Genomic DNA, 25,173 nt, shown 5'->3' with positions numbered 1-25,173 from the left:
TACCAACAGTATCAACACAGATACCAACAGTATCAACACACACCAACAGTATCAACACACATACCAACAGTATCAACACAGATACCAACAGTATCAACACACATACCAACAGTATCAACATATATGCCAAGAGTATCAACACAGATACCAACAGTATCAACACACACACCAACAGTATCAACACACATACCAAGAGTATCAACACAAATACCAACAGTATCAACACACATACCAACAGTATCAACACACATACCAACAGTATCAACACACACCAACAGTATCAACACACATACCAACAGTATCAACACCCACCAACAGTATCAACACCCATACCAACAGTATCAACACACACCAACAGTATCAACACAGATACCAACAGTATCAACACACACCAACAGTATCAACACAGATACCAACAGTATCAACACACACACCAACAGTATCAACACACATACCAAGAGTATCAACACACATACCAACAGTATCAACACACATACCAACAGTATCAGCACACATACCAACAGTATCAACACACATACCAACAGTATCAACACACACATACCAACAGTATCAACACACATACCAAGAGTATCAACACAGATACCAACAGTATCAACACACACCAACAGTATCAACACACATACCAACAGTATCAACACAGATACCAACAGTATCAACACACATACCAAGAGTATCAACACAGATACCAACAGTATCAACACACATACCAAGAGTATCAACACAGATACCAACAGTATCAACACACACCAACAGTATCAATACACATACCAAGAGTATCAACACAGATACCAACAGTATCAACACACATACCAAGAGTATCAACACACACCAACAGTATCAACACACATACCAAGAGTATCAACACACACACCAACAGTATCAACACACATACCAACAGTATCAACACAGATACCAACAGTATCAACACACACACCAACAGTATCAACACACATACCAACAGTATCAACACACATACCAACAGTATCAACACACACATACCAACAGTATCAACACACATACCAAGAGTATCAACACAGATACCAACAGTATCAACACACACCAACAGTATCAACACACATACCAACAGTATCAACACACATACCAAGAGTATCAACACAGATACCAACAGTATCAACACACATACCAAGAGTATCAACACAGATACCAACAGTATCAACACACACCAACAGTATCAATACACATACCAAGAGTATCAACACAGATACCAACAGTATCAACACACATACCAAGAGTATCAACACGCACCAACAGTATCAGCACACACCAAGGTATCAGCACACACACCAGCAGGTATCAACACACATACCACCAATTATCAACACAGATGCCAACAGTATCAACGCACACACACCAACAGTATCAACACACGTATCAACAGTATCAGCACACATACCAACGGTATCAACACACATACCAACGGTATCAGCACACATACCAACGAGTATCAACACAGATACCAATAGTATCAACACACACCAACAGTATCAACACACATGCCAATAACAGTATCAACACAGCATGCCAACAGTATCAACACACACATACCAAAATAAGGTATCAACACAGATACCAACAGTATCAACACACATACCAAGGTATCAACACAGATACCAACGGTATCAACACACACCAACAGTATCAATACACATACCACGAGTATCAACACAGATACCAACAGTATCAACACACATACCAAGAGTATCAACACACATACCAAGAGTATCAACACAGATATCAACAGAATCACCACACATAGCAGCAGTAATCAGCACACACGCAACGGCATATCAACACGTACCAACAGCATCAACACAGATATCAACAGTATCAACACAGATATCAACGGTATCAACACACACCGCCATGCGGTATCAACACGCAACAGCGAGTATCAGCACAGATATCAACAGAATCACCACACATAGCAACGAGTATCAGAATGTGTGTTAATACTCTTGGTATGTATCTTGATGCTGTTAGTGTGTGTGTTGATACCTTTAGTATGTGTGTTGATACTGTTGGTATGTGTGTCAATACCGTTGGTATGTGAGCTGATACTGTTGGTATGTGTGTTGATACTGTTGCTACATGTGTCAATACTGTTGGTATGTGTGTTGATACTGTTGGTATGTGTATTGATACTGTTGGTATGTGTGTTGGTATGTGTGTTGATACTGTTGGTATGTGTGTTGCTACTGTTGCTACATGTGTCAATATTGTTGGTATGTGTGTTGATACTGTTGGTATATGTGTTGATACTGTGCTTTGTGTGTTGATACTGTTGGTATGTGTGTTGGTACTGTTGGCATGTGTGTTTATTCTGTTGGTATGTGTGTTGATACTGTTGCTATGTGTGTTGACATGTTGGCATGTGTGTTTATTCTGTTGGTATGTGTGTGTTGCATGTGTGTTTATTCTGTCGGTGTGTGTTAATACTGTTGGTATGTGTGTTTATTCTGTTGGTATGTGTGTTGATACTGTTTGTAAGTGTGTTGATACTTTTGGTATGTGTGTTGATACTGTTGGTATGTGTTGATACTGTTGGCATGTGTTTATTCTGTTGGTATGTGTGTTGATACTGTTGGTGTGTGTTTATGTTGGTATGTGTGTTGCATATTCTGTTGGTGTGTGTTGATATGTTGTTATTCTGTTGGTATATGTGTTTGATATTGTTGGCATTTGTGTTGATACTGTTATACGTGTTGTACCGTGGCATGTGTGTTGATACTGTTGGTGTGTGTGTTGATACTGTTGGTGTGTGTGTTGATACTGTTGGTATGTGTGTTGATACTGTTGGTATGTGTGTTGATACTGTTGGTGTGTGTGTTGATACTGTTGGTATGTGTGTTGATACTGTTGGTATGTGTTGATACTGTTGGTATGTGTGTTGATACTGTTGCTATGTGTGTTAATACTGTTGCTATGTGTGTTGATACTGTTGCTATGTGTGTTGATACTGTTGGTATGTGTGTTGATACTGTTGGTATGTTACACACTGCCCACAGAGTCCCCCATAGATGCTGTGGCATGGAGTCCAGATGGAAGTCTGCTGATGGTTGGAGATAGTCAGGGCATGCTGCTCATGTATGAGACAGAAACCATGGAAGCCATCTTCTCCTTTGTGAGTCACTTTACCTTCTCTCTTCCCTACGCCTCTATGAGAATTTAAGTCTCTTCAAAACCACATCTTTCAATATGACGTGTCTGTATGTGACGATCTGAGGACACCTCCATATATGGTCATGTCAGGTGGAGCCTGAGTGAACCTTAGCCACTAAATCAAAATGAAGGATGTGGGGTTTCTTAAGGAAAGCAGACAGATGATTGTTCTTCATTTCTTAGCAACCCAAATCCTCAATGAATATGTTTATGAATACACAATGCCAATTAGAAAGTGGTTAAATGTATCACGTTATATTTGGGATTACATTGTTTCAGTAAAGTACAGATTCTATTACTTTTGTACACTCCCAGAATCAGGCACCTAATGTGTGCTGATGATTAGTAGGGGTAAAATGGTACACTCTTACCACGGTGCGGTACGTATTGCGGTACAAGGCCTTCGGTTCGGCCTGTTTCGGTTCTGTATATGATAACTTACTTTCGGGAAAATAGCAGTCGCCTTGCAAAGAAATGCAGAGATTTTGACATTTTAGAAAAGGTTTTAAAAGGTTATTAAATGGACGGTACGAAAACCGAATTTTTGGATTGCACTACGGTATACTGAACTGAAGGCAAAATACTGCAGTTCTACTAATACCACGGTATACCGTTTCACCCCTAGTGATTAGATGCCTGAATCTGAGAGAGTAGTCCCTGTCATCCCAAATATAACATGCTATAACATGTTAATTATGTATATATTACTCATTGTCATTTTAAGAAAGAATATGATGAAAACTGTATTAAATGTTAAATGTTAACCATCCACAAACCACATCATAACATGTCATGTGTTCAAGTATCACACCTGCCTGTCTGTGTAATTACATAATGTGAGAGAGACCCGAACTCGGGCCATAAATCAATGCATTTTGTTTATGGTGTATAGCCTGATTGGTGTTAAGTTCAAATTGCATGTGGTCAGTGATAGCAGCTGTGTATTGAATATTGAAGCAGACCATGACACACAGGTGTCAATAAAACTATTTAATTCCAAAGTGTGTCAAATGAGAGTAGCCTCCCCTTTTTACAATACAATTTAAATAGTCCATGTTATTTCTTCCCATTTTTGACATGACAAATATATCTGTTTACGCTGTTGAAAGTGTTATTCATGGTTTTCATGTTTATAGAACATTTTTGACACCTGAAGAGGATGAAATTTTGAATACTGAACGTGATGATCTAAATTATGTAGATCGTTACGCTGTAGCCATAAAACGTGGTCATCTAATAGTTGGACATGTACCTAAAGCACAGAGCCAAGTGTGTAACTACTTTCTGAGGAGAGGTGGCGATCTGACTATACAGGTGATAAATAAGGACTTTAAACGTTCGGATTTACCCCAAGGTGGTCTTGAAATACAAGTGTTATACATATTCACTGGCGTTACTAGTGACGTTGAAAAACTGTCTCCTATTTTGCCTGTTGTCTCATCTCTAGTCAGTATGTTCAAGTGGAGGTCCTACACTATCAAAGAAAACCTTGATGTTGTGAAGAAGGTAAAGTTTGAGTATGGGGGTATTATCTGACCTCTGCATCAAGGAGTCTGGGAATTGATAGGAAACAGCTTAGAGAATGGTCTAAAAACAAGTCAAAATTTGTGGAGCCGGCACAGTCGTCAAAGAGATTTCTTGGCGCAGGGCGTAAACCAGCACTCCCTGAACTGGAACAATGTCTGTATGCGTGGTTCAAGGAACAGAGAAAGGAGAGAATGATCGTAAACTATAAGAGAATTCGGGAACAAGCTCTCCGACTTAAACGTGAACTTGAACTTGGCACCATTTCGATTAGTTTTAGTGACAAGTGGATCTACAATTTCTGTCAACGCCACAACATTAAAAGCAGACGTGTCACACATCAGGGTCAGCAAGACAACCGAGATCATGTTGTTATCAAGACAATCATACAGGATCACCTTCGCGGCGTAGAACAGCTTACGTTGAGTTACGATGCTGCTCATATCCTCAACATGGATGAAACGCCATGCTATATAGACATGACGACAGGAACAACGATGGATTTCATTGGCAACAAGCGTCGATGCTGCCCATACTGGCAATGACAAGCATCGGTTTACAACCGTACTTTGTATAACTGCCAGTGGCAATTTTCTCAAATCAGTGGTGATTCTGAAAGGACTTTAAGAAGTTGCCAAAAAATGATGTACCTTCAAACATTCATCAACCTGTTTCTTCTGGTGGCAGCATGAATGAAGCCCTGATGCTTCAATGGATTGACAAAGTTTTGAGATGTCGTGGACCTTACATCAGTTTTGAGCCATCAGTTCTATTCATGGACAGCCATAGAAGCCATAGTATGCCGAAAGTGATACACCACCTGAAGCAGTTGAACATACTGACGAAGATCATTCCTCCGAAGATGGCACCTTTTCCCTTGACGTCAGTGGTGGAGTAAACGGCATCTTCAAGTCCAAAATGTGTGAATAATGGAACGATTGGTTCGAGAATGGAGAAAAAGAGTTCGCTCCCAAGGGATACAGAAGGCGGCCATCTTACGGGGAATTATTGCAAATGGTGTCCAAGGCGGTTATCTCATGCGAAAGGTCAACTGTGGCAAGATCATTCCAACTTTCTGGTATTGCTCCAAATGGAGAAAAGGTGGCTATAACGGATCTGAACAGTCGACTGCGAGGGAGCCTCGGATACAATGTAGGTTTGGAGGAGGGTGATCTGGATGTAGACGATGATGGCGCCTAGCGGCGTTGATGACGAAAGATCCTTTTGGTGAAACTGAGGCTGTTTGATTTACTTGTTAGGATCCCCATACTTGTTAGAAACCCCATAGATGATGGCACAAGTGGTGTCGACTGCGATGATCCTTTGTGCGATGGATTGACTCATTTGAACCCCATAGTTCTTATGACCAATTTTTAAACATTTCAAAGTTTTCAAGAGTTATATTAGAGTTTGTATGCGTTCCGTTTCATTGCATAGTCATTGCAATATTCGTGAAAGTAATATTAAAAAGATTTCCTTCACTTATTGCCTTATGATTTTTATTCCATATGATTGTCACTTTGAAAAAATTCCGAATATAAGCCAATGTTTCCGAATATAAGCCCGGGCTTCTATCTGGTGTCAAAGTTCACTTGTCAAAAACCCTATTTTCTGTGTTACATGTGAAGTAAAAACTGTCACATCACACTGGTGTAGATGTAACCTTTTGATCTTTAATCAAAGTGAGAATTTTGATTCATCATTTGTATGTCTTGAAAATTAACTGACAGTGACTATCCTAAATTGAACTGTATCTATCCTTGTAAAGCCTGTTCACTCACTGAGTGTAATTTGTTTATGCAGGGGAAGTGGGGTAGGCAAGTGGTTATGCCGCAGACCCGGGTTCAATTCCCCACATGGGTACAATGTGTGAAGCCCATTTCAGGTGTCCCCTGCTGTGATATTACTGGAATATTGTTAAAAGCGTCATTAAACTAAACTCACTCACTTGTTCATGTATCGTTTGGAAATAGGCGCTCTATAAATCAATTATTATTATTATTATTATTATTATTATTATGTATCTGTTCATTCTGTGTTGATTCATGACAGATGGTCGTGCCAGAAGCTGACCAAAGGAATGGAAACGCCTTCAAGAAGATTATTTTTCAAATTAGGGATGATGGTAACAGCTGTTATATCCCATTGATTCAATTATGGACAACCCAAGATTATAGTTTGCCTTGTTATATTTTTAATTTCGGTGGATTTTTCTCTCAAAAACATTGGGTCTTTGTGTGGGCTGAAACTATTAAGAAATCGCCTTTGAAACGTTTCTGTATTTTTAAGCATGTTTAAGGGAATAAATTTGACTGTTCTCCTTATTATATTTTTAGAAAAGAAATTGTCCATGAGATTTTAATCATTCAGCGTTATCAGGCCTACCTTACAAACGGTGAACAAATCATCAAAACTGAACTCATATACACCAAAGCAGAACAAAAATCACCAAAACAGGAAAATAAACTTCCCAAACTGCAACAATATCCTCTAAAAGCGAAACAATACATCTGTAATGGAAGACTAATAGTTTGAAATGGAAACAAAACTCGCATATCAGCTACAAGAGCGCACGAGAATGGTCGCCGAGCATACAAAACCGCAGTCATAGCATCCCAAAACGGCAGTCAGAGCATCCAAAAAGGGCATACAAATCGTTACATACATCATTACTGGTTTGAACTTGCTTATAATTTCAACTGTGAATTGTGTCTCAGGAAGATTTTTTTCATTCTGCAATTTTATCTTTTCCATGCACTTAAAACTATTCCATGCAATACCAAACATTTTACATCATTTAACAAAAAATAAAGCTTAACTTGCAGTACAAACATGCGTCCGTCTTTGTTTTTGCAAGTCTCAAGAAGTCGCCTCCTGTGGACTTGAAACAGAAATCCCTGCCCTAATCAGTGGATTGAGTTTGCACTCGTTCACTTTAAAATGATCACTTAGATATGCAATTCACGGAGAATGAACAAAGTTTTTGTAAACTTTTTAAATCGCTAAAATATAGTAATGTTGAATGTGATGATATGAATACTTTATTTACAAAACTGAAGAGAAACAGTAGCACAGCATGTTGACAAGAAATCCTATTCGGTCGAACGAGGGACCACATTGTGCAGAATTGCAAGCCTGACACTGAGAAGTATGGACATAGGTTTGAAGCTTACTACAATAGGGGGTTTATGCGCTACATCCCGATATCAAATGTTCAAGATTAGACTCATAGTGACGAACAACATTATGTACGAAAGCCTATTTGTCTCCCCTCGCCGCAATCTTTGACGATTTGTATGCCCTTTTTGGATGCTATGACTGCCGTTTTAGGATGCTATGACTGCCGTTTTGTACGCTCTGCGACCGTTCTAGCGCGCTCTTGTAGCTGATACGCGAGTTTTGTTTCCATTTCAAACGATTAGTCTTCCATTACAGATGTATTGTTTATTGGAAGTTTATTTTCCTATTTTGGTGGTTTTTGTTCTGCTTTGGTGTATATGAGTTCAGTTTTGATGATTTGTTCACCGTTTGTATGGTAGGCCTGGTTATGCAGCAATGCAGGTTTGTTATGTTCTCTTATCTGTTATTAAGAAGTGAATAAAATATAATTAATACATCATTGATATCCTTTGAATGTTTATTTGAATTAATCTTTCCTAGGACTCTATGACTTGTACAGCTTATCGGTCGGAGGACGCCTGTATGTCATCAGAAACTTGGATCTGTCACTGCTTGCTGACGGTGAGTACAACATACACCAGTAATGATGTATGTAACTAATTTGCACCAATATGATACTGAAATACAGCTAAAGTGCATGTTGGACTTTTATTCAAGGATGCCCCTTATTAGTGCAGGGCTCCAGATAATTTTTCAACATCAAGAGTACGTACTTCTTATTTTTTCAATATGGGAGTACTGGAAAAACTTAAGAGTACAATTAGAGCACTGAATTTAATGGCACATCAGTTATCTTCATAAATGCACCACAACATTGCTACTCTTGTGTAAACAGGTCAATAAAATATAAAACAATACTTTTCAGATAAATATGTCTGTAAAGGATTCTAAGACCATCCACCATTGCTGTGGTGTGTATCTGCTACGTTTTACTAATTTTTCCTTCCGTATCGTGCATATTTTGTATCCATACGTACGCCGATACGCCTCTTATCTGGAGCCCTGTTGGTGTATTGTCCTTTCTCTGTTACAGGTGTAGATGACCGCGTCGCCAAGTTGATGAAGATACTGCAGTTTGTAAATGTCCAGACCACAAACTACCACACACGAGGGACACACGATATCATCACAACACCCAGCACTGTATACACTCTCGTAAGACAATCCATCCACACCTTGTGCTTCCTATGTTTAACAACTTGTGTTCAGGACTTCAAAAAATCATCCATTACCATAATGATAAAAGTAAGATTTATAAGGCTCTTGCTTTCAAATACCATCATCTCAAGGACACTCCTTAGCTGCTGACACAGGACTGATATCACATGATGTTAGTGTTGTTCATGTTATTATCATTGTAGAATCATCGAGGTACCCGTGAAGGTCCGGGTTAGAATAATGGCCTTCAGTAACCCATGCTTGTCGGGTCGGGTGGTCAGGCTCACTGACTTGGTTGACACATGTCATCGGTTCCCAATTGCGCAGATCGATGCTCATGCTGTTGATCACTGGATTGTCTCGTCCAGACTCGATTATTTAGACCGCCGCCATATAACTGGAATATTGATGAGTGCCACGTAAAACTACACTCACTCACTCACTCACTCACTCACTCACTCACTCACTCACTCACTCACTCACTCACTCACTCACTCGAGGTAAGCTCATCTATACTGTAATTTCCATTCTAGGGTTCCGGGGACAATGTGATTGCTGTGTGGGAGTGGTCGGGAGATGGTCAGCTGGTCATCCAGGACATGGTTGGAGACATGCTGGAGGAAGGTGAGTACTGGTTTAATGCTTCCATGTGCCATGATCTACAGGTTTGGTTCCAAACCTAGATCACCTATTGAGATCTGAGTTAGAATTGGTCTTCAGCAACCCATGGTTGTGGCAAGAGGTGACTAACAGGATCCGGTGGTCAGGCTTGCTGATTTGGTTGACACATGTCATCGTCATCTAGTTGCGTAGATTGATGCTCATGATGTTGATCATTGGATTATCTGGACATTAACTGGAATATTGCTGAGTGTGGTGTTAAACAACAAACAAACAAAAGATTTGTACTGATTGTCATGCTTATGATCCTTGGTTTGTTGGCACCGTATCCATGGTTACGTAGTCAAGCTTCACCTTAATATGTGAAATACTGAATGATTCATTCTTGATTTTGTAATTATTTTAATTTAAAAAAATAAATTATCCACAATAAGCAGTTTTGCTTGCACCTAACAATTCAAAATATTTGCATGTTATGTTATTTTCAAGTGGTGATTCATTACTAAATCATAAACTAATGATTCAGATGCTGGTATGGTGACAGGGAAGGTATCAACTAACAAAAGATATCTCATCCTTCAAGATTCAAATGTGAGTTGGAAGCCATGCTTCATCTTAGGCTAAATAAAAGAATACCCTGTGTGGTTTGACAGTGACATTATGATGACTTACAACAGTGTTGTAATGATGTTGTATTACAATGTGACAATGTCTTAATGTGGGACAGTGGGACATTGTTGTGTGTTAATGTTAAAGGGACATTGTGTTGATGCGGTTGGTCATTATAGGATGTTTATGTTGAAGGACAGTGTGGCACTGTATTCTCATGGGGCCATGTGATATTGTAATAATATGTGGAACAGTGTGACAAAGTGTTGATGTAGCAAAGTGTTGAAATGTGATAATATCAGAGGCCACCCAGATAGCATTGATATGTTGGCCCATAGTTGGCCCATAATCAACGGTTTTGTTGGCCCATTGTTGTCAAACTGACGATGGGCCCACTTGGATATGCTCATCGGCTCCACAGTGGCCCATCATGTTGGCTAATTGTTGGGCCAACGAATGAAAATTCACACAAAACTATTGCCCATAGTTGGCCCAACGTAGTGATTTGGTTGGCCTTATGTTGGCACCACCGTGTTTCAACATTTAGCTCTTTCTTGACCTTTGTACTAAACCATGGCCCATACTTGGCCCAAGGATGTGATTTAGTTGGCCTTATGTTGGCACAACTGTATTTCAACATTTAGCTCTTTCCTGACCTCTGCAATCAGAAACATATATAAACAACACAACAAGTTAATCAAGTGAACTATTTAATTCTTTTTTTTTCATTGTTATTTGAACATTATTGTATTTCTTGAAAATATTCTTGTTTAAGGTCTTTTGGATGTCGCCGCTGACAGTTTTTTTTAACTGCTCCTGAAAAAAACAACCCCAAAATTTCATGATACTGTCGGATATCTATCGTAAAAGGACATAGTATTTGGCCTTATGTTTTATTTGAAACATACCATGTACAACTTAATGATTGAAAACGTCTTGTTTATTGCACAGAGTTACGTTCGGATGTAGATTCTTACACTGTTACCAAGCTAAAACCAAATGATGAGAAGGATATATGCGTAGTATGTTTTGACAATCAGCAGATTGACATTAACAACAACATGTAATTGAATAACAACTGGTACATTATTGGGAGAGGCCAGATGGGGACTAAGAACAACAAATGGAATGGTGATGAAGCCAATAAACAGGGGGGGGGGGGATTCAGTTGTAACAACAAGCTGATAGGGTCCCTTTGATAGTGTCTATAGTTTGATTAGTTCTTCATTGGTCTGTCGTTTTCATGTGACTGCAAAATTTGGTTTTGTTGCAATTATTTGATTTTGTGTTAGTGAGCAATTCATCGGTCTCAAGTGAAATGAAACAGACTATGAGTTGGTGGGTTACTGGTTGAGGCTCGTGAAGACATGTTGTAGGTGGTTCCGCTCATGTTCTAGGTCATGGCTGCTGGAGCAATGTTCTTAGCGTGCTTGATCAGGGTTGAGATGACGCCTAACTTCGTTTTAGGGGGCTGGTTTGACAAATTCGAAATCTTATCCACCAAGAATCAGGACTGCACAAAAAGAAAACTTTTGGAAGCCATCAAAATCAGCCGCCACAAACCTTTGATCAATAGAGACCAAGGATACTACATACCATTGGGATATGAAGAACTAATCAAACTATAGACTCTATCAAACACCCTATCAGGTTGTTACAACCTAACACCCCACCCCCTTCCCTTGTTAATTGGTTTCATCACTAGATCAATTTGTCGTTCTTAGTCCCAAACTGGCCGCTCCCAATTATGTTTATTTGACAAAACATACTATGTACATGTATATATACTTCTCATCATTTGGTTGTAGTCACTTTTAGCTTGATAACGGTGTAAGAATCTACATCGAAACGTCACTCTATACTATAAACAAGAAGTTGTTATCCATAGAGATGTATGTTTCATTTTTGACTGACCAACTTCTAGAATGCTGTTCAAACAATGTTTTATTTGGATATGACGTGTAACTACTATAACTGTGACACATATATCTGATATGATGATGTTTAGCAATTATTGGTTGTAAAGATGAATAATAGAGAGTGTTGTATATGGAAACAGGAGTGTAACTGACAAACACATAATGTTAATAAAGTAAACACAATAAATTTAAATAATTTAAAATGAAATGAGATTTATTAAAGTGGTTAAAACAGGCTACCTACAGAAAAGAGTCAATTAAATCTTTTTTATCTACTCAATCAATTGCCTTTCAGTACGGTATGTGTCACTTTCTTTAGCCTAAATGATGATTTTAATTAATTATTTCACAATATATTTGCAATTCAGTATCACAGAAATAACAATGCATATTTACCAGTTGAAGGCCTCCAGAAATGTAGTGTCGTCTGCTCTTTGAATATCAGGTAAAGCTATCAATGATGACAAGTTTGGTATTCAATTTGGAGAAAACAATGCTGTAATATTCACTTTATCATAGTTAAAAAACAGGGAAATGGATTCTTTCTTTTTGTCTGTGTAATTATTTCAACTTTCATCAAAATCTTTATAAGAAAACATGGCTAAAAATGGCCGTGTGCTCACTCTTTTATTCACAATGTTGGGCCAACGGTGGCCCAACTTTGTGAAATAGATGAAAGATCAGGGAACATAGGCAGAGTTTTTCAAATGTTGGCCCACTGTTGGACCAACGTGTCAAAAGCCACCGTTACTTTTAAGTCATTAAGATAACGTTGGGCCAATGTTGTCAAACTGTTGGCCAACCAACCAACCATATACCAACATTGGCCCAACACACCTTTGCTATCTGGGCAGTAGGACATGGTATTGATGATGTGCCACACTGGTGTATTGATGTAGGACAGTGTTGCAATTTGTTGATGTTGCAGGAGAATGTTATCTGGTTTATTTTGTTGATGTTGTGTTAGATTATGGTAACAATTTTTCATCGTCTTGATGTTCCAGAAGAGTATGATACTGTTAATGTGGCAGGATGTTCTGCTGATGGGACATTGTATTGGTGTGGTGGGGTATTATGGTATATTGGTGTTATAGGACATGGTGACATTGTGGTGTGTCAAGAACCTGGTCTTACTGAAGCAGCTGCCAGAGGTGAAGGTCTTCCAGCTGCTGATGTTGGACTCATCAGAGGACCACACAAACAGGTGAGGCACCTCATGGACCCTGTGTCTTATTGCTGCACCATGGATGACTCACCGTGTGACATCCTTACCCTGATAAAGACTTAGCTTATTATTCCCCGACACAAAGTGGAAGGGGGATATAGGTTTGAGCTCCGTCCATCTATAAATATATAGTCTGTCTGTCTGTCTTTCCATCCCGTCCTTTTGATGTAATGGGAACAGATTTTCATAAAAACTGTTATAGATAGGGAAACAAATTTGATACGTGTTTTCAGGACATGAATGCCTTGATGGAGTTTGAAAATGGAAAGCGTGTTACAATTTGTTACAGAAAAATGGCCGGTGTCATGCGTTTCTTGACTTAGTGAGCGGTATCCCCAATGGGAACAGATTTTCTCAGTAACTGTTATAGATGGGGAAACTAAATTTGATACGTGTTTTCAGGACATGAATGCCTTGATGGAGTTGAAAATGGAAAGCGTGTTCCGATTCTTTAGATAGTTATGGCCCTTGTCATGTTTTTCTTGACTTTGTGCACGGTATCCCCATGGGAACAGATTTTCTCAGTAACCAATATAGATATGTGGTATGTGTTTTCAGGACATGAATATAGTGGTGAAGTTAAAAAAGAGGAACTAAATAGGAACAGAACACTGGCAGGGGATATTGATGACCATGTTTTCTTGTTTTATCTACTTCTCATGTGTATGGGCTGTGAGAATTTGTTTTATTCATCTCGTTTGATAAAATATTGAACAAAATACAACCAAAACAAGCATTGAAGATAAGCACCTCCATTTTGGTTGTTTCCGTTTCAAGCCTGATGAGTATGAAGCTAGTTGTGATGTCCGCAACTGACGATGGCTGCAGTGCTTTGTCTATCCGTGAGATGCCATCCTTCAAACCAGTGTACTCACTTCAACTGTCAGCAGATTCAACCCTCTCCCAGTGTATCCCCACACAGGTATGTGTAGTGTATCCCCACACAGGTATATGTAGTGTATCCCCACAGGTATATGTAGTGTATCCCCACAGGTATGTATCCCCACACAGGTATGTGTAGTGTATCCCCCACAGGTATATGTATCGTATCCCCACACAGGTATATGTAGTGTATCCCCCACAGGTATATGTAGTGTATCCCCACACAGGTATGTGTAGTGTATCCCCACACAGGTATATGTAGTGTATCCCCACAGGTATATGTAGTGTATCCCCACACAGGTATATGTAGTGTATCCCCACACAGGTATGTGTAGTGTATCCCCACACAGGTATATGTAGTGTATCCCCACACAGGTATGTGTAGTGTATCCATGTTGTAGACTGATGTGTCTTTGTTGCAGGAGGTGCTGTACGTGGCAGAGGTCTGTCCCTCAGAGTAAGTACCACAACAATTCTGAAGTTGCTTGACCTGTATAGAGCCATGCTGGCGTAAAATCCAACTGTTCCACCAGCCTTGTATTTCTAGCCACTAAGTACTCCCAGTTGTTATCCCCCGCCACGCGTTTAGCGGCGAAGCGGAGGATATAGCATTAGGCTCCATCCGTCCGTCTGTAAGTACTCTTCAGAGTCGTTGACTGGATTCTTTTCATATTTGGTACCTAGGTTCATCACAGTAAAAGAAAGGTTACAGTTAGGTTTGGTGACACTGACCTTCATTTCAAGGTCACAAGGGGATTTTAACGTTTTACCCTTGTCAGCGAGATATCTCAAGAACTGTAAACTGGATTTTCTTCATATTCAACACCAAGCTTTATCTAGGGAAGGCGCAGGGCCAGTCGATTTTGGTGACCTTCACCTAATTTTCAAGGTCATGGCGACACTTTGAAGATTTTAGCATGTTAAGCTTGTCAGCGAGATACCTCAAGAACCGTTCACTGGATTTTCTTCATATTTGACATCAAGCTTCATCGAGGGAAGGCGCAGGGCCAAGTCGATTTTGGTGACCTTCACTTAATTTTCAGGAGACAGGTTGATCACAGAGAATGAGCTGTGCTGAACAAACTTCATCATAACATCTAACATTACATTTGGCACAAACAGATTACCAGAATACAAACAGAATACATGGGTATTTACAATGTTATTTTAATTTGTGTCCCAGTAGGCAGGTGTGACAATACCACTCACTCACTCACTCACTCACTCACTCACTCACTCACTCACTCACTCACTCACTCACTCACTCACTCACTCACTCACTCACTCACTCACTCACTCACTCACTCACTCACTCACTCACTCACCGATGTCCACACAATGTTTCCAGGAAGCCAGGCCTGTCTGCCACTGTGAGGTTCCGATGTTTGACAGAGACAAATCCACAGACAAGGTGAGGCATCTGATTTGAAGAGAATGTTTATGTCCTGAAGAGCTCAATCACATTATGACTTCATATGAAGGCAAGAAAAGTTCATAAATACTTCAGAATTTTTACCTCAGAATCCCTATTTAGTGGTATCACAGTTGACTTTTGCTTGATCGTGTAATATTAAGAAACACACAAACATCATCACTGATTTTAGTCTGATTAATTTGACATCTACTCACACCACCTTCTTGTCACAGAAGAGCTGCTGTCGATATGAAGACCAATCTGGCAATAACCGTGTGTGTGCTGAATACAAAAACATTTTTATGCTTATATTGATGTGGAATGTTTGTTCCCAGGCTGTACAGGATTCTGCACAAGCAGCGGTTTGATGAGGCCGAGAAGTTTGCTAGGATGTTTAACCTGGACACTGAGGTTTGTGCCAAGTCAGTTTCTCTTTCGATAACAATTCTGAACATGTTGAACAACTAGGGATATGGTTGACACCACAATCTCATGTACAGAGTTACTTCCCTTGGGCACACAGGATGTCAGCACCATTCCCATGCTCCCAGGTTTTAGCTAAGTGGTAAACATCCGAGACCTGCTTCACATCAAGCTTTTCTCCCACATTCAGCTGGTTCGCCATCATACAGTTGGAATACCATTCAATGTGGCATTAAACCCAGCTCAGTCACTCATGTTCTAAACCACACTCCGGCACAGCGATGACTAACATAACATCGCTGCCACAGGCTAATTTGCATATCACGTGACCGGACTTTTCTCTTGTTTGTAAACAAACGTGCATATTTATAATAAAAAGAGACTGGACTCATGAAAGCTTTTGGGCGCTCTCTTCATAATGTTTTACATTGTTACATATATATTCTTCCACAACAGCGACAGTAAGGTCTATGACAGTACATATTTAGATATCAAACTGGCTGCATCGTTTGCTCTCCATCAGCTTCGATGACAGCACGTGGAGCCGTACAACCTATGTAAACAAAGAATCGCTACGCAAATCGAAATTGTGTTACATGTTTTTGGATATTTTCTCAGTGAAACTAAACCATTCTATTCAAGATGTTTAGTTAGATGTGTAGACTCGTCAAAAATAAAAGAGTAAAAGAAATCTGTACTTTATATTGAATGGACATTGCAAGATGTGACGAATCGTCACATTTTTCTGGCCTGTGGCAGAGGTACTATGCTGGCTTGCCGCATGGAACTCTGGGTAGGAGAGTGGTTCTAAACCACTACTGGTTCATGCCAACTTTACTGAACAAGTCTGGTGTAACAAGCATTTATTACAGTATGGAATTTTAATATACCGGTACTTTTTCCAGACATTGAAATTGAAACGAGTCAAATGTCCTAAACCCTTTCTTAGCAATGTTTTATCTCACTGAAAACTATCAGATTTCATCATATTGATGTCATATATATGTTCGAGGCGACTAACGGGATCGGGTGGTCAGGCTTGCTGACTTGGTTGACACATGTTATCGGTTCCCAATTACGCAGATCAATGCTCATGCTGTTGATCACTAGATTGTCTGGTCCAGACTTGATTATTTACAGAAAGCCGCCATATAGCTGGAATATTGCTGAGTGCGGCATAAAACTAAACTCACTCACTCACTCATATGTTCTGTCATCTATATCGGATAAAAACAAAATGCATGTTAGTTGTTGAACATTTGCCTGTTACTTAAACAAACGTTTTCAAGGTAACAGTGAAGGTAAAATATCAACAGCATGATACACATGTAGATACTGCCATTTCAGCTTGTCTACAAAGTGAAACTGAGCTACATTCTTGACCAGTTGTCTCCCTGGAATGTCCACAAGTGTGATTCGGACATGGTAGCTGACCTTCTCACTCAACTCTGGGACTGTTTAAACAACATTAAGGTTGGATATCAATATTTCAATGTTTCTCAAATCAATCTCAGTTTCAGAGGAACCCGAAAGTCAATTAAACAAAATAATTATAAATATGCCTTTAGTTGAGTGTATAACTCATACGTTGTCAAATGTTTGCAAGCTATGTAAGACATGTTTTATCATGTTTTCAATGGTTATTGTTCTATGTTTAAAGTGCAGCAATTGCTAGCCAGTGCACCTTTTTCTGTTTCTATGTTGAGAGCTTTAAAAATGATGAAAATTTAAGGTTTGGAGATAGAGCTATAGACATAGATGCCCCTGTTTGAAGTATCTTTAAAATAACTTTTCAAGTTACAATGCAAGAATAATTTAGATAGCTCTGACAGTGATGTATCTATTCTGTTTGAGCCCATAATGAGTTCATCATCTGTGTAATCTGATTTAGGACATTCTGCAAGATTGACTGATTACTTTATCAGTATCTCTTTTCTTTGAATTACAAAATGTGGACTAAATTGTAGATTATTTCATTCCTTGTGGTGTAGATTATCAAAGTAGCAAAGCATCAGCTGATTAAATGCTTCTGATGTTATGCAGGATGATACTGACATAGCAGAAAAGTGTATGAGAGCGGCATTACCATCATTTGACGAGACTTGGAAACTCCTCATCTTCTGTAAGACCAGGGTGAGTTGCTTTTGGTTTAAACCTATTTCATTCAAATAAAGTGAATGTGACTTTGGTACTAGTTACTTCCCTTGGGGATGCCAAAGTCTCAGATTTGCTGTGATTATATTTCTATTTCTGTAAGGGCCTGCATCATGTCAGAAATTCCTCCTAAAATAAGCTGCCATAACACTCTAAACAGCATGTTCACCCTCGACTCTGAAATAAGGATTAGTGGTCGCAGTGTCTAGATGTCATTTAATTTCCTTGTCAAGACCTGACCATGTGGAATATACCGGTATGTGAATGTAGTGAAATAACATAATAGTCCAAATGGGTTGTTTTCATATAGCATCCATGCCTTAGTGATCTAAATCATTTCCATTCTCTTTCCTGATTTAGGTTGAAGTATGTGTATCTAATACAGGTTATGTCATTGCTTTCTATCAAAGCAACCAATCTATGTTTACAGCTGAGGAAATCACCCAACCCAGATGAAACACTGATGACAAAGGTGAGTCTTAGGTCATCAAAGTAGGTCACGCAAGGAGTAAAGGTGTCTTGCAGGTCCCTACTGTACCCCATGCATGTCTCTCTTTTGCTAAGTCTGTGCCAGAATATGTCCCCGGCACTCAAGCTTAGTCCCGGTCAGGTCTCCTTGCTTGTCTCCCTTGTGGGAAGTCTCTGTCACAATAAGTCCTAAGGTGTTAGGTTTAGGTCTGATCAGGTCCTCAGTACCCAAGTTCAGGTCCAGTATGGTCCCCAATGCTCAAGTTCAGGTCCAGTATAGTCCCCAATACCCAAGTTCAGGTCCAGTATGGTCCCCAATGCTCAAGTTCAGGTCCAGTATAGTCCCCAATGCCCAAGTTCAGGTCCAGTATAGTCCCCAATGCTCAAGGGCAGGTCCAGTATGGTCCCAAATGCCCAAATTCAGGTCCAGTATGCTCCCCAATGCCCAAGTTCAGGTCCAGTATGGTCCCTAAGTCCAGGTCAAGTATGGCCCCAAATACCTAAGTTAAGGTCCAGTATGCTCCCCATACCCAAATTCAGGTCCAGTATGCTCCCCAATGCCCAAGTTCAGGTCAAGTATGGTCCCTAAGTCCAGGTCAAGTATGGCCCCAAATACCTAAGTTAAGGTCCAGTATGCTCCCCATACCCAAATTCAGGTCCAGCATGATCCCAAATACCCAAGTTCAGGTCCAGTATGGTCCCCAATGCTCAAGTTCAGGTCCAGTATAGTCCCCAATTTATCAAGTTCAGGTCCAGTATGGTCCCTAAGTCCAGGTCAAGAATGGTCCCCAATACCTAAGTTAAGGTCCAGTTTGCCCCGAATACCCAAATTCAGGTCCAGTATAGTCCCCAATGCTCAAGTTCAGGTCCAGTATGGTCCCCAATGCTCAAGTTCAGGTCCAGTATAGTCCCCAATGCCCAAGTTCAGGTCAAGTATAGTCCCCAATGCTCAAGTTCAGGTCAAGTATGGTCCCCAATGCTCAAGTTCAGGTCCAGTATGGTCCCCAATGCCCAAGTTCAGGTCCAGTATAGTCCCCAATGCCCAAGTTCAGGTCAAGTATGGTCCCTTAGTCCAGGTCAAGTATGGCCCCCAATACCTAAGTTAAGGTCCAGTATGCTCCCAATACCCAAATTCAGGTCCAGCATGATCCCAAATACCCAAGTTCAGGTCCAGTATAGTCCCCAATGCTCAAGTTCAGGTCCAGTATGGTCCCCAATGCTGAAGTTTCGGTCAAGTATGGACCCCAACACCCAAGTTCAGGTTCAGTAATACTGGTCAGTCACAAGCTTGTGAGAGCTGATCAATTACAACCTGGTATAACCAGTATTAATGTCACTAGATACACTGCATATCAACTGTTTCCCTTTTCTCCAGCTACTGAGCACTGAGGGACGTCTGATGACTTACAGATACGTTTATGGATCAAATAAATACAGGTAACCATGGTAGCAGACTTCTTGAATCTCTCTTTCTGTACGTCCCCTGGGACATAAACTTGCTGTTCTTAAGAGACTACTAAATGAATGGTTCGTGAAATTTCAGCATACTCTCGGGCATATGGATCGCTGCTCATGATATTGATCACAGGATTATCTTGTCCAGATGTAGCTGGATTATTACTCAGTGTGAAAACACACAGCGACAAACAATGGGAAACTAGGCTGTGTCCTGATGGAGTGGATTGTTGGGCTTATTGTCCAGGGTGCCGTTGTACAAAGTGATCTTAGGGCAAAGGTGGCCGTAACTCCCATACCTTAACATAGACTTCAGGTAGTCTTAGTGCTAAGGTGACTGTAACTCCCATACCTTAACATAGACTTAAGGTAGTCTTAGTGCTAAGGTTGTTTTGTACAACGGCACCCTGCTCTGATTTGCTTGGTCCTGACTAGCTTATCTATATACATGCTAACTCACTCACTCACTCACAGTATATGGGTTACCGTTGTTACAGAGCTGATACCTGGGAACACTTCTCTAGGATGGACACACTGAAGGAATGTCTGAGATCAATGAGAGACGGCAATACACACATGGCATTTACACTGTGGACCAGACACCAGGTAGGTGGAACAAGTGGGACTGTGGACAAACACCAGGTAGGTGGAACAGGTGGGACTGCGGACAGACACCAGGTAGGTGAAACAGGTGGGACTGTATACAAACACCAGGTAGGTGAAACAGGTGGTGTATTGGCAGACAAGTAGACTGTGGACAGACACCAGGTAGGTGAAACAGATGGTGTATTGGCAGACAGGTAGACTGTGGACAGACACCAGGTAGGTTGGACTGTGGACACCAAGTTTGACACACACACCAGGGTGAGTATTGGGTGTGATGTTGGCATGGTGGTAGTTGCAGCAAGAAACACCCATCTCCAAGCATTGATGTTCAATAATGTTCTCTTTAAGTAGGATAAATGTGCCTTTACTGTAACACTAAGCAAGGGATATTCTCTCTTCCAGAATGACTGGGGTGATAAACTGACTCCATCTGTAATTGACCACTTCTTGTCTGAGATCCCTGACCAGATGACCGCCTCAGACATCCAGGGCTGGCTGCTGACGTCCCTCATACCCCACATTGGCACAAAGCTGCCCCATGCATTGGTGAGTTGTTAGCAGGTCTTGATCCATGCATTGGTGAGTTGTTAGCTGGTCTCGATCCATGCATTGGTGAGTTGTTAGCTGGTCTCGATCCATGCATTGGTGAGTTGTTAGCTGGTCTTGATCCATGCATTGGTGAGTTGTTAGCTGGTCTCGATCCATGCATTGGTGAGTTGTTAGCTGGTCTCGATCCATGCATTGGTGAGTTGTTAGCAGGTCTCGATCCATGCATTGGTGAGTTGTTAGCTGGTCTCGATCCATGCATTGGTGAGTTGTTAGCTGGTCTTGATCCATGCATTGGTGAGTTGTTAGCAGGTCTTGATCCATGCATTGGTGAGTTGTTAGCTGGTCTCGATCCATGCATTGGTGAGTTGTTAGCTGGTCTTGATCCATGCATTGGTGAGTTGTTAGCAGGTCTCGATCCATGCATTGGTGAGTTGTTAGCTGGTCTCGATCCATGCATTGGTGAGTTGTTAGCTGGTCTCGATCCATGCATTGGTGAGTTGTTAGCTGGTCTCGATCCATGCATTGGTGAGTTGTTAGCTGGTCCTGATCCATGCATTGGTGAGTTGTTAGCAGGTCTTGATCCATGCATTGGTGAGTTGTTAGCTGGTCTCGATCCATGCATTGGTGAGTTGTTAGCTGGTCTTGATCCATGCATTGGTGAGTTGTTAGCAGGTCTCGATCCATGCATTGGTGAGTTGTTAGCTGGTCTCGATCCATGCATTGGTGAGTTGTTAGCTGGTCTTGATCCATGCATTGGTGAGTTGTTAGCAGGTCTCGATCCATGCATTGGTGAGTTGTTAGCTGGTCTTGATCCATGCATTGGTGAGTTGTTAGCAGGTCTCGATCCATGCATTGGTGAGTTGTTAGCTGGTCTCGATCCATGCATTGGTGAGTTGTTAGCTGGTCTTGATCCATGCATTGGTGAGTTGTTAGCTGGTCTTGATCCATGCATTGGTGAGTTGTTAGCTGGTCTCGATCCATGCATTGGTGAGTTGTTAGCTGGTCTTGATCCATGCACTGGTAAGTTGTTAGCTGGTCTTGATCCATGCATTGGTGAGTTGTTAGCTGGTCTCGATCCATGCATTGGTGAGTTGTTAGCTGGTCTTGATCCATGCATTGGTGAGTTGTTAGCTTGTCTTGATCCATGCATTGGTGAGTTGTTAGCTGGTCTCGATTCATGCATTGGTGACCTATAGAGACTGCCACAGACATTCCAAGCACCGCTCTGTTCAACACAGGCCTTGTTTGAGGTAAACCAATGGCCAACACAGGACACCTGATACCCTCACCAACATGTACACATGCAGTTTGTTGATTTGCCTTGACATGGTCTTATTTATCATATATGTGTGGGATGCTGTTATATTGCTATTATCAGTATGGGATTTGTTTCATTATTCAGTTCGACTAATTTAACTGTTGATAAACATGATAATCTTTCCTGATTTCCAGTTCAACGTTGTAAGCTGGGTTATTCAAAAGGCCCTAAACATGGAACTCCTGGAAAAGGTATGTGTGCTGTTATATTTTAGGTGGAACCTCCCCATTTAAGACCACCCACACCCCGGGAGATTCAGGGTTAGGATTGTTCCCCAGCAATCTGTGCTTGTTCATAGAGAGATGACAAGATTGAACTGTAAAGCTTAATCACTTACTTCATTAAGTGTCACCCTAACCTGACTGAATGAGTGAGTGAGTTAGACAGTCCTTCATCATTTCCATACCGATGGAATGGGCTGAATGTTAAACTGTACTCTAAACTTGATACTTACTTCATATACAATGCCTAAACAGGGCGATGGGGTAGCCTAATGGTTAAAGCATTGGCTCGTCATGCCGAAGACCCGGGTTCGAATCCCCACATGGGTACAATGTGTGAAGCCCATTTCTGGTGTCCCCGCTGTGATATTGCTGGGATATTGCTAAAAGCGGAGTAAAACCAAACTCAGTCAGTCAGTCAGTCAGTACAATGCCTAATCAACAGAGCAAGCGACCTACCCTGAGACATGGTAAAACTCAACTATTTAGACAACTGTTGAAAAACATAGGATTCAGTTTAAAGATTCCAATTTTCTAGCTTAGCCACCAGATCTTTTAGCTTTAGTGCTTGACAAAACAAGTTGCAAGATAAGTCATGTGATGTAGCTGTATGTATGGAATTAGTGCAGTGTTTGAGTAGGACCAACAGTGGCATGACTTTGCATGTTTCAGACTGCATGGCCAGAGAAATGCCCTGGGCTTCCTTCAGGAGACACACAGGAGTGTGAGTGAGGCTCTGAAACTGACAACCACTTCAGGACATAATCCATCTGAAAATGTCAGAAAGGTACTGTTAGATTATTTGATGAAAATTTCATATTAACTGGTTCAGTCATTATTCATTTCAGTCTTAACATGGTATTTTTGGACTTCACATTAAGCCATTTTATGCACACAAATTGTTGTAACCATAACAATTAGGAGATAAACACAGGAATTCATTTGGAACCGACGGCAATAGCACACGGAAATTGGCCAACACATGTTTATCGACATTGTAAACACAAAAGTAAACCAAAGGGTCCACACACGTTTTTTGTGTCTGCACTCATTGACATCGAGTACGGGTACAGCAGTAAAGTGTCATCAGCCGGCCGTTTCGGCTGTCTCCCATGGTAGCATCTGGAACTGCTCATTTGTGACGTCATTCGGACTTTACGTCACAATATGATTTGAATGACGTCACAACTGCTGACGACGCAACAATACAATGGTGTTTGCGATGTTTGTATATATTAATACGCAGCGAATGGTCTTGCAATTTCCAGGAATCGAATACCATTCGATCATGTTTTTCAACCAATCAAATTAAAGGACACAGTGACTTTTGGTTTACAATATACATATATAGCATGCAGGGTTTACCGAGACTCACAAATATGGGGCCCAGGGACCCCTGATTATTAGTTTTAAGGGTCCTTGCAGGCCTGGAATGAATCATTGATCATGTGAACTGATGGGTGAAATGATGCTCGCAACTGCTCTGAAAGAAACAACAAAACACTTAGCAGAGTCATAGATGTGTTGTAGGTACACTGGATAATATTGTGCATCCCTCTGGACGCAGTGAATTGTTTTCTGCATCCATTCTCTACATTTGTGCGTACTGGAACCCGGAGCATGTGTATCAATTATTATCTGACCAACTGCATATCAGGGGTGGAAATAACCCATTGCCCGACGTCCAAGTCCAGTGTTTTTTTCTGTCAGGCAAGCAAATTTGTATATCACACTGTACCGGTGTCCAGTTGACTTTGCAATGTTAATTATGTTGTTTATTTTTAAAAATCAACAAGAAAACGGTCGGTATAATGTCAAAATTATCAGAGCAAGTGATTTTACATGTGTCACTGTTCCGGAGTACACTAGCAATTTTAAAGTTATTTCCACCCCTGCATATTAATGTCAGTAGATGTCCAGGTAGTGTACACATGCTGACGAGGAGCCTATGTTACAGAGTAGGAACAAGAGTGAGAAGACCCTGCAGCCTCTGCAGGAGATGATGACGTCCTTGAAGCATCTCTGTAATCTCCACAACAAGTACAAGTGTAACCTTCGACTTACAGAGTTTCTCAAGGTCAGTAGGCAGTGGGGTAGCCTAGTGGTTAAGGCGTTCGCTCGTCACGCCAAAGACCCGAGTTCGATTCCCCACATGGGCACAATGTGTAAAGCCCATTTCTGGTGTCCTCCGCCGTGATTTTGCTCACATATTGCTAAACGCAGCGTAAAACTAAACTCACTCACTC

At 40.8% G+C, this 25,173-nt stretch overlaps 1 protein-coding gene across 1 annotated transcript in view; it reads left to right on the top strand.

The window, feature by feature from the left end:
• Window positions 1-25,173, top strand: part of LOC124286345 (kinetochore-associated protein 1-like) — an 82,516-nt gene that overhangs the window by 4,146 nt on the left and 53,197 nt on the right. The window contains exons 4-24 of the mRNA XM_046722706.1: window positions 3,048-3,163; window positions 6,778-6,850; window positions 8,386-8,466; window positions 8,939-9,060; window positions 9,597-9,687; window positions 10,211-10,275; window positions 13,307-13,416; window positions 14,215-14,359; window positions 14,742-14,776; window positions 15,668-15,730; window positions 16,069-16,144; window positions 17,504-17,629; window positions 18,200-18,289; window positions 18,741-18,782; window positions 20,154-20,215; window positions 20,731-20,839; window positions 21,242-21,385; window positions 22,841-22,897; window positions 23,005-23,024; window positions 23,600-23,714; window positions 24,885-25,004. Coding sequence (XP_046578662.1) covers window positions 3,048-3,163; window positions 6,778-6,850; window positions 8,386-8,466; window positions 8,939-9,060; window positions 9,597-9,687; window positions 10,211-10,275; window positions 13,307-13,416; window positions 14,215-14,359; window positions 14,742-14,776; window positions 15,668-15,730; window positions 16,069-16,144; window positions 17,504-17,629; window positions 18,200-18,289; window positions 18,741-18,782; window positions 20,154-20,215; window positions 20,731-20,839; window positions 21,242-21,385; window positions 22,841-22,897; window positions 23,005-23,024; window positions 23,600-23,714; window positions 24,885-25,004 — 1,862 coding nt within the window. The remainder of the gene's footprint in view (window positions 1-3,047; window positions 3,164-6,777; window positions 6,851-8,385; window positions 8,467-8,938; window positions 9,061-9,596; window positions 9,688-10,210; window positions 10,276-13,306; window positions 13,417-14,214; window positions 14,360-14,741; window positions 14,777-15,667; window positions 15,731-16,068; window positions 16,145-17,503; window positions 17,630-18,199; window positions 18,290-18,740; window positions 18,783-20,153; window positions 20,216-20,730; window positions 20,840-21,241; window positions 21,386-22,840; window positions 22,898-23,004; window positions 23,025-23,599; window positions 23,715-24,884; window positions 25,005-25,173) is intronic.

The sequence above is a fragment of the Haliotis rubra genome, unplaced genomic scaffold (genome assembly GCF_003918875.1).
Source record: "Haliotis rubra isolate DU_JTF1 unplaced genomic scaffold, ASM391887v1 Scf380, whole genome shotgun sequence".
Classification (NCBI taxonomy): Eukaryota; Metazoa; Mollusca; class Gastropoda; order Lepetellida; family Haliotidae; genus Haliotis; species Haliotis rubra.
This window is presented reverse-complemented; position numbering and strand designations above follow the sequence as displayed.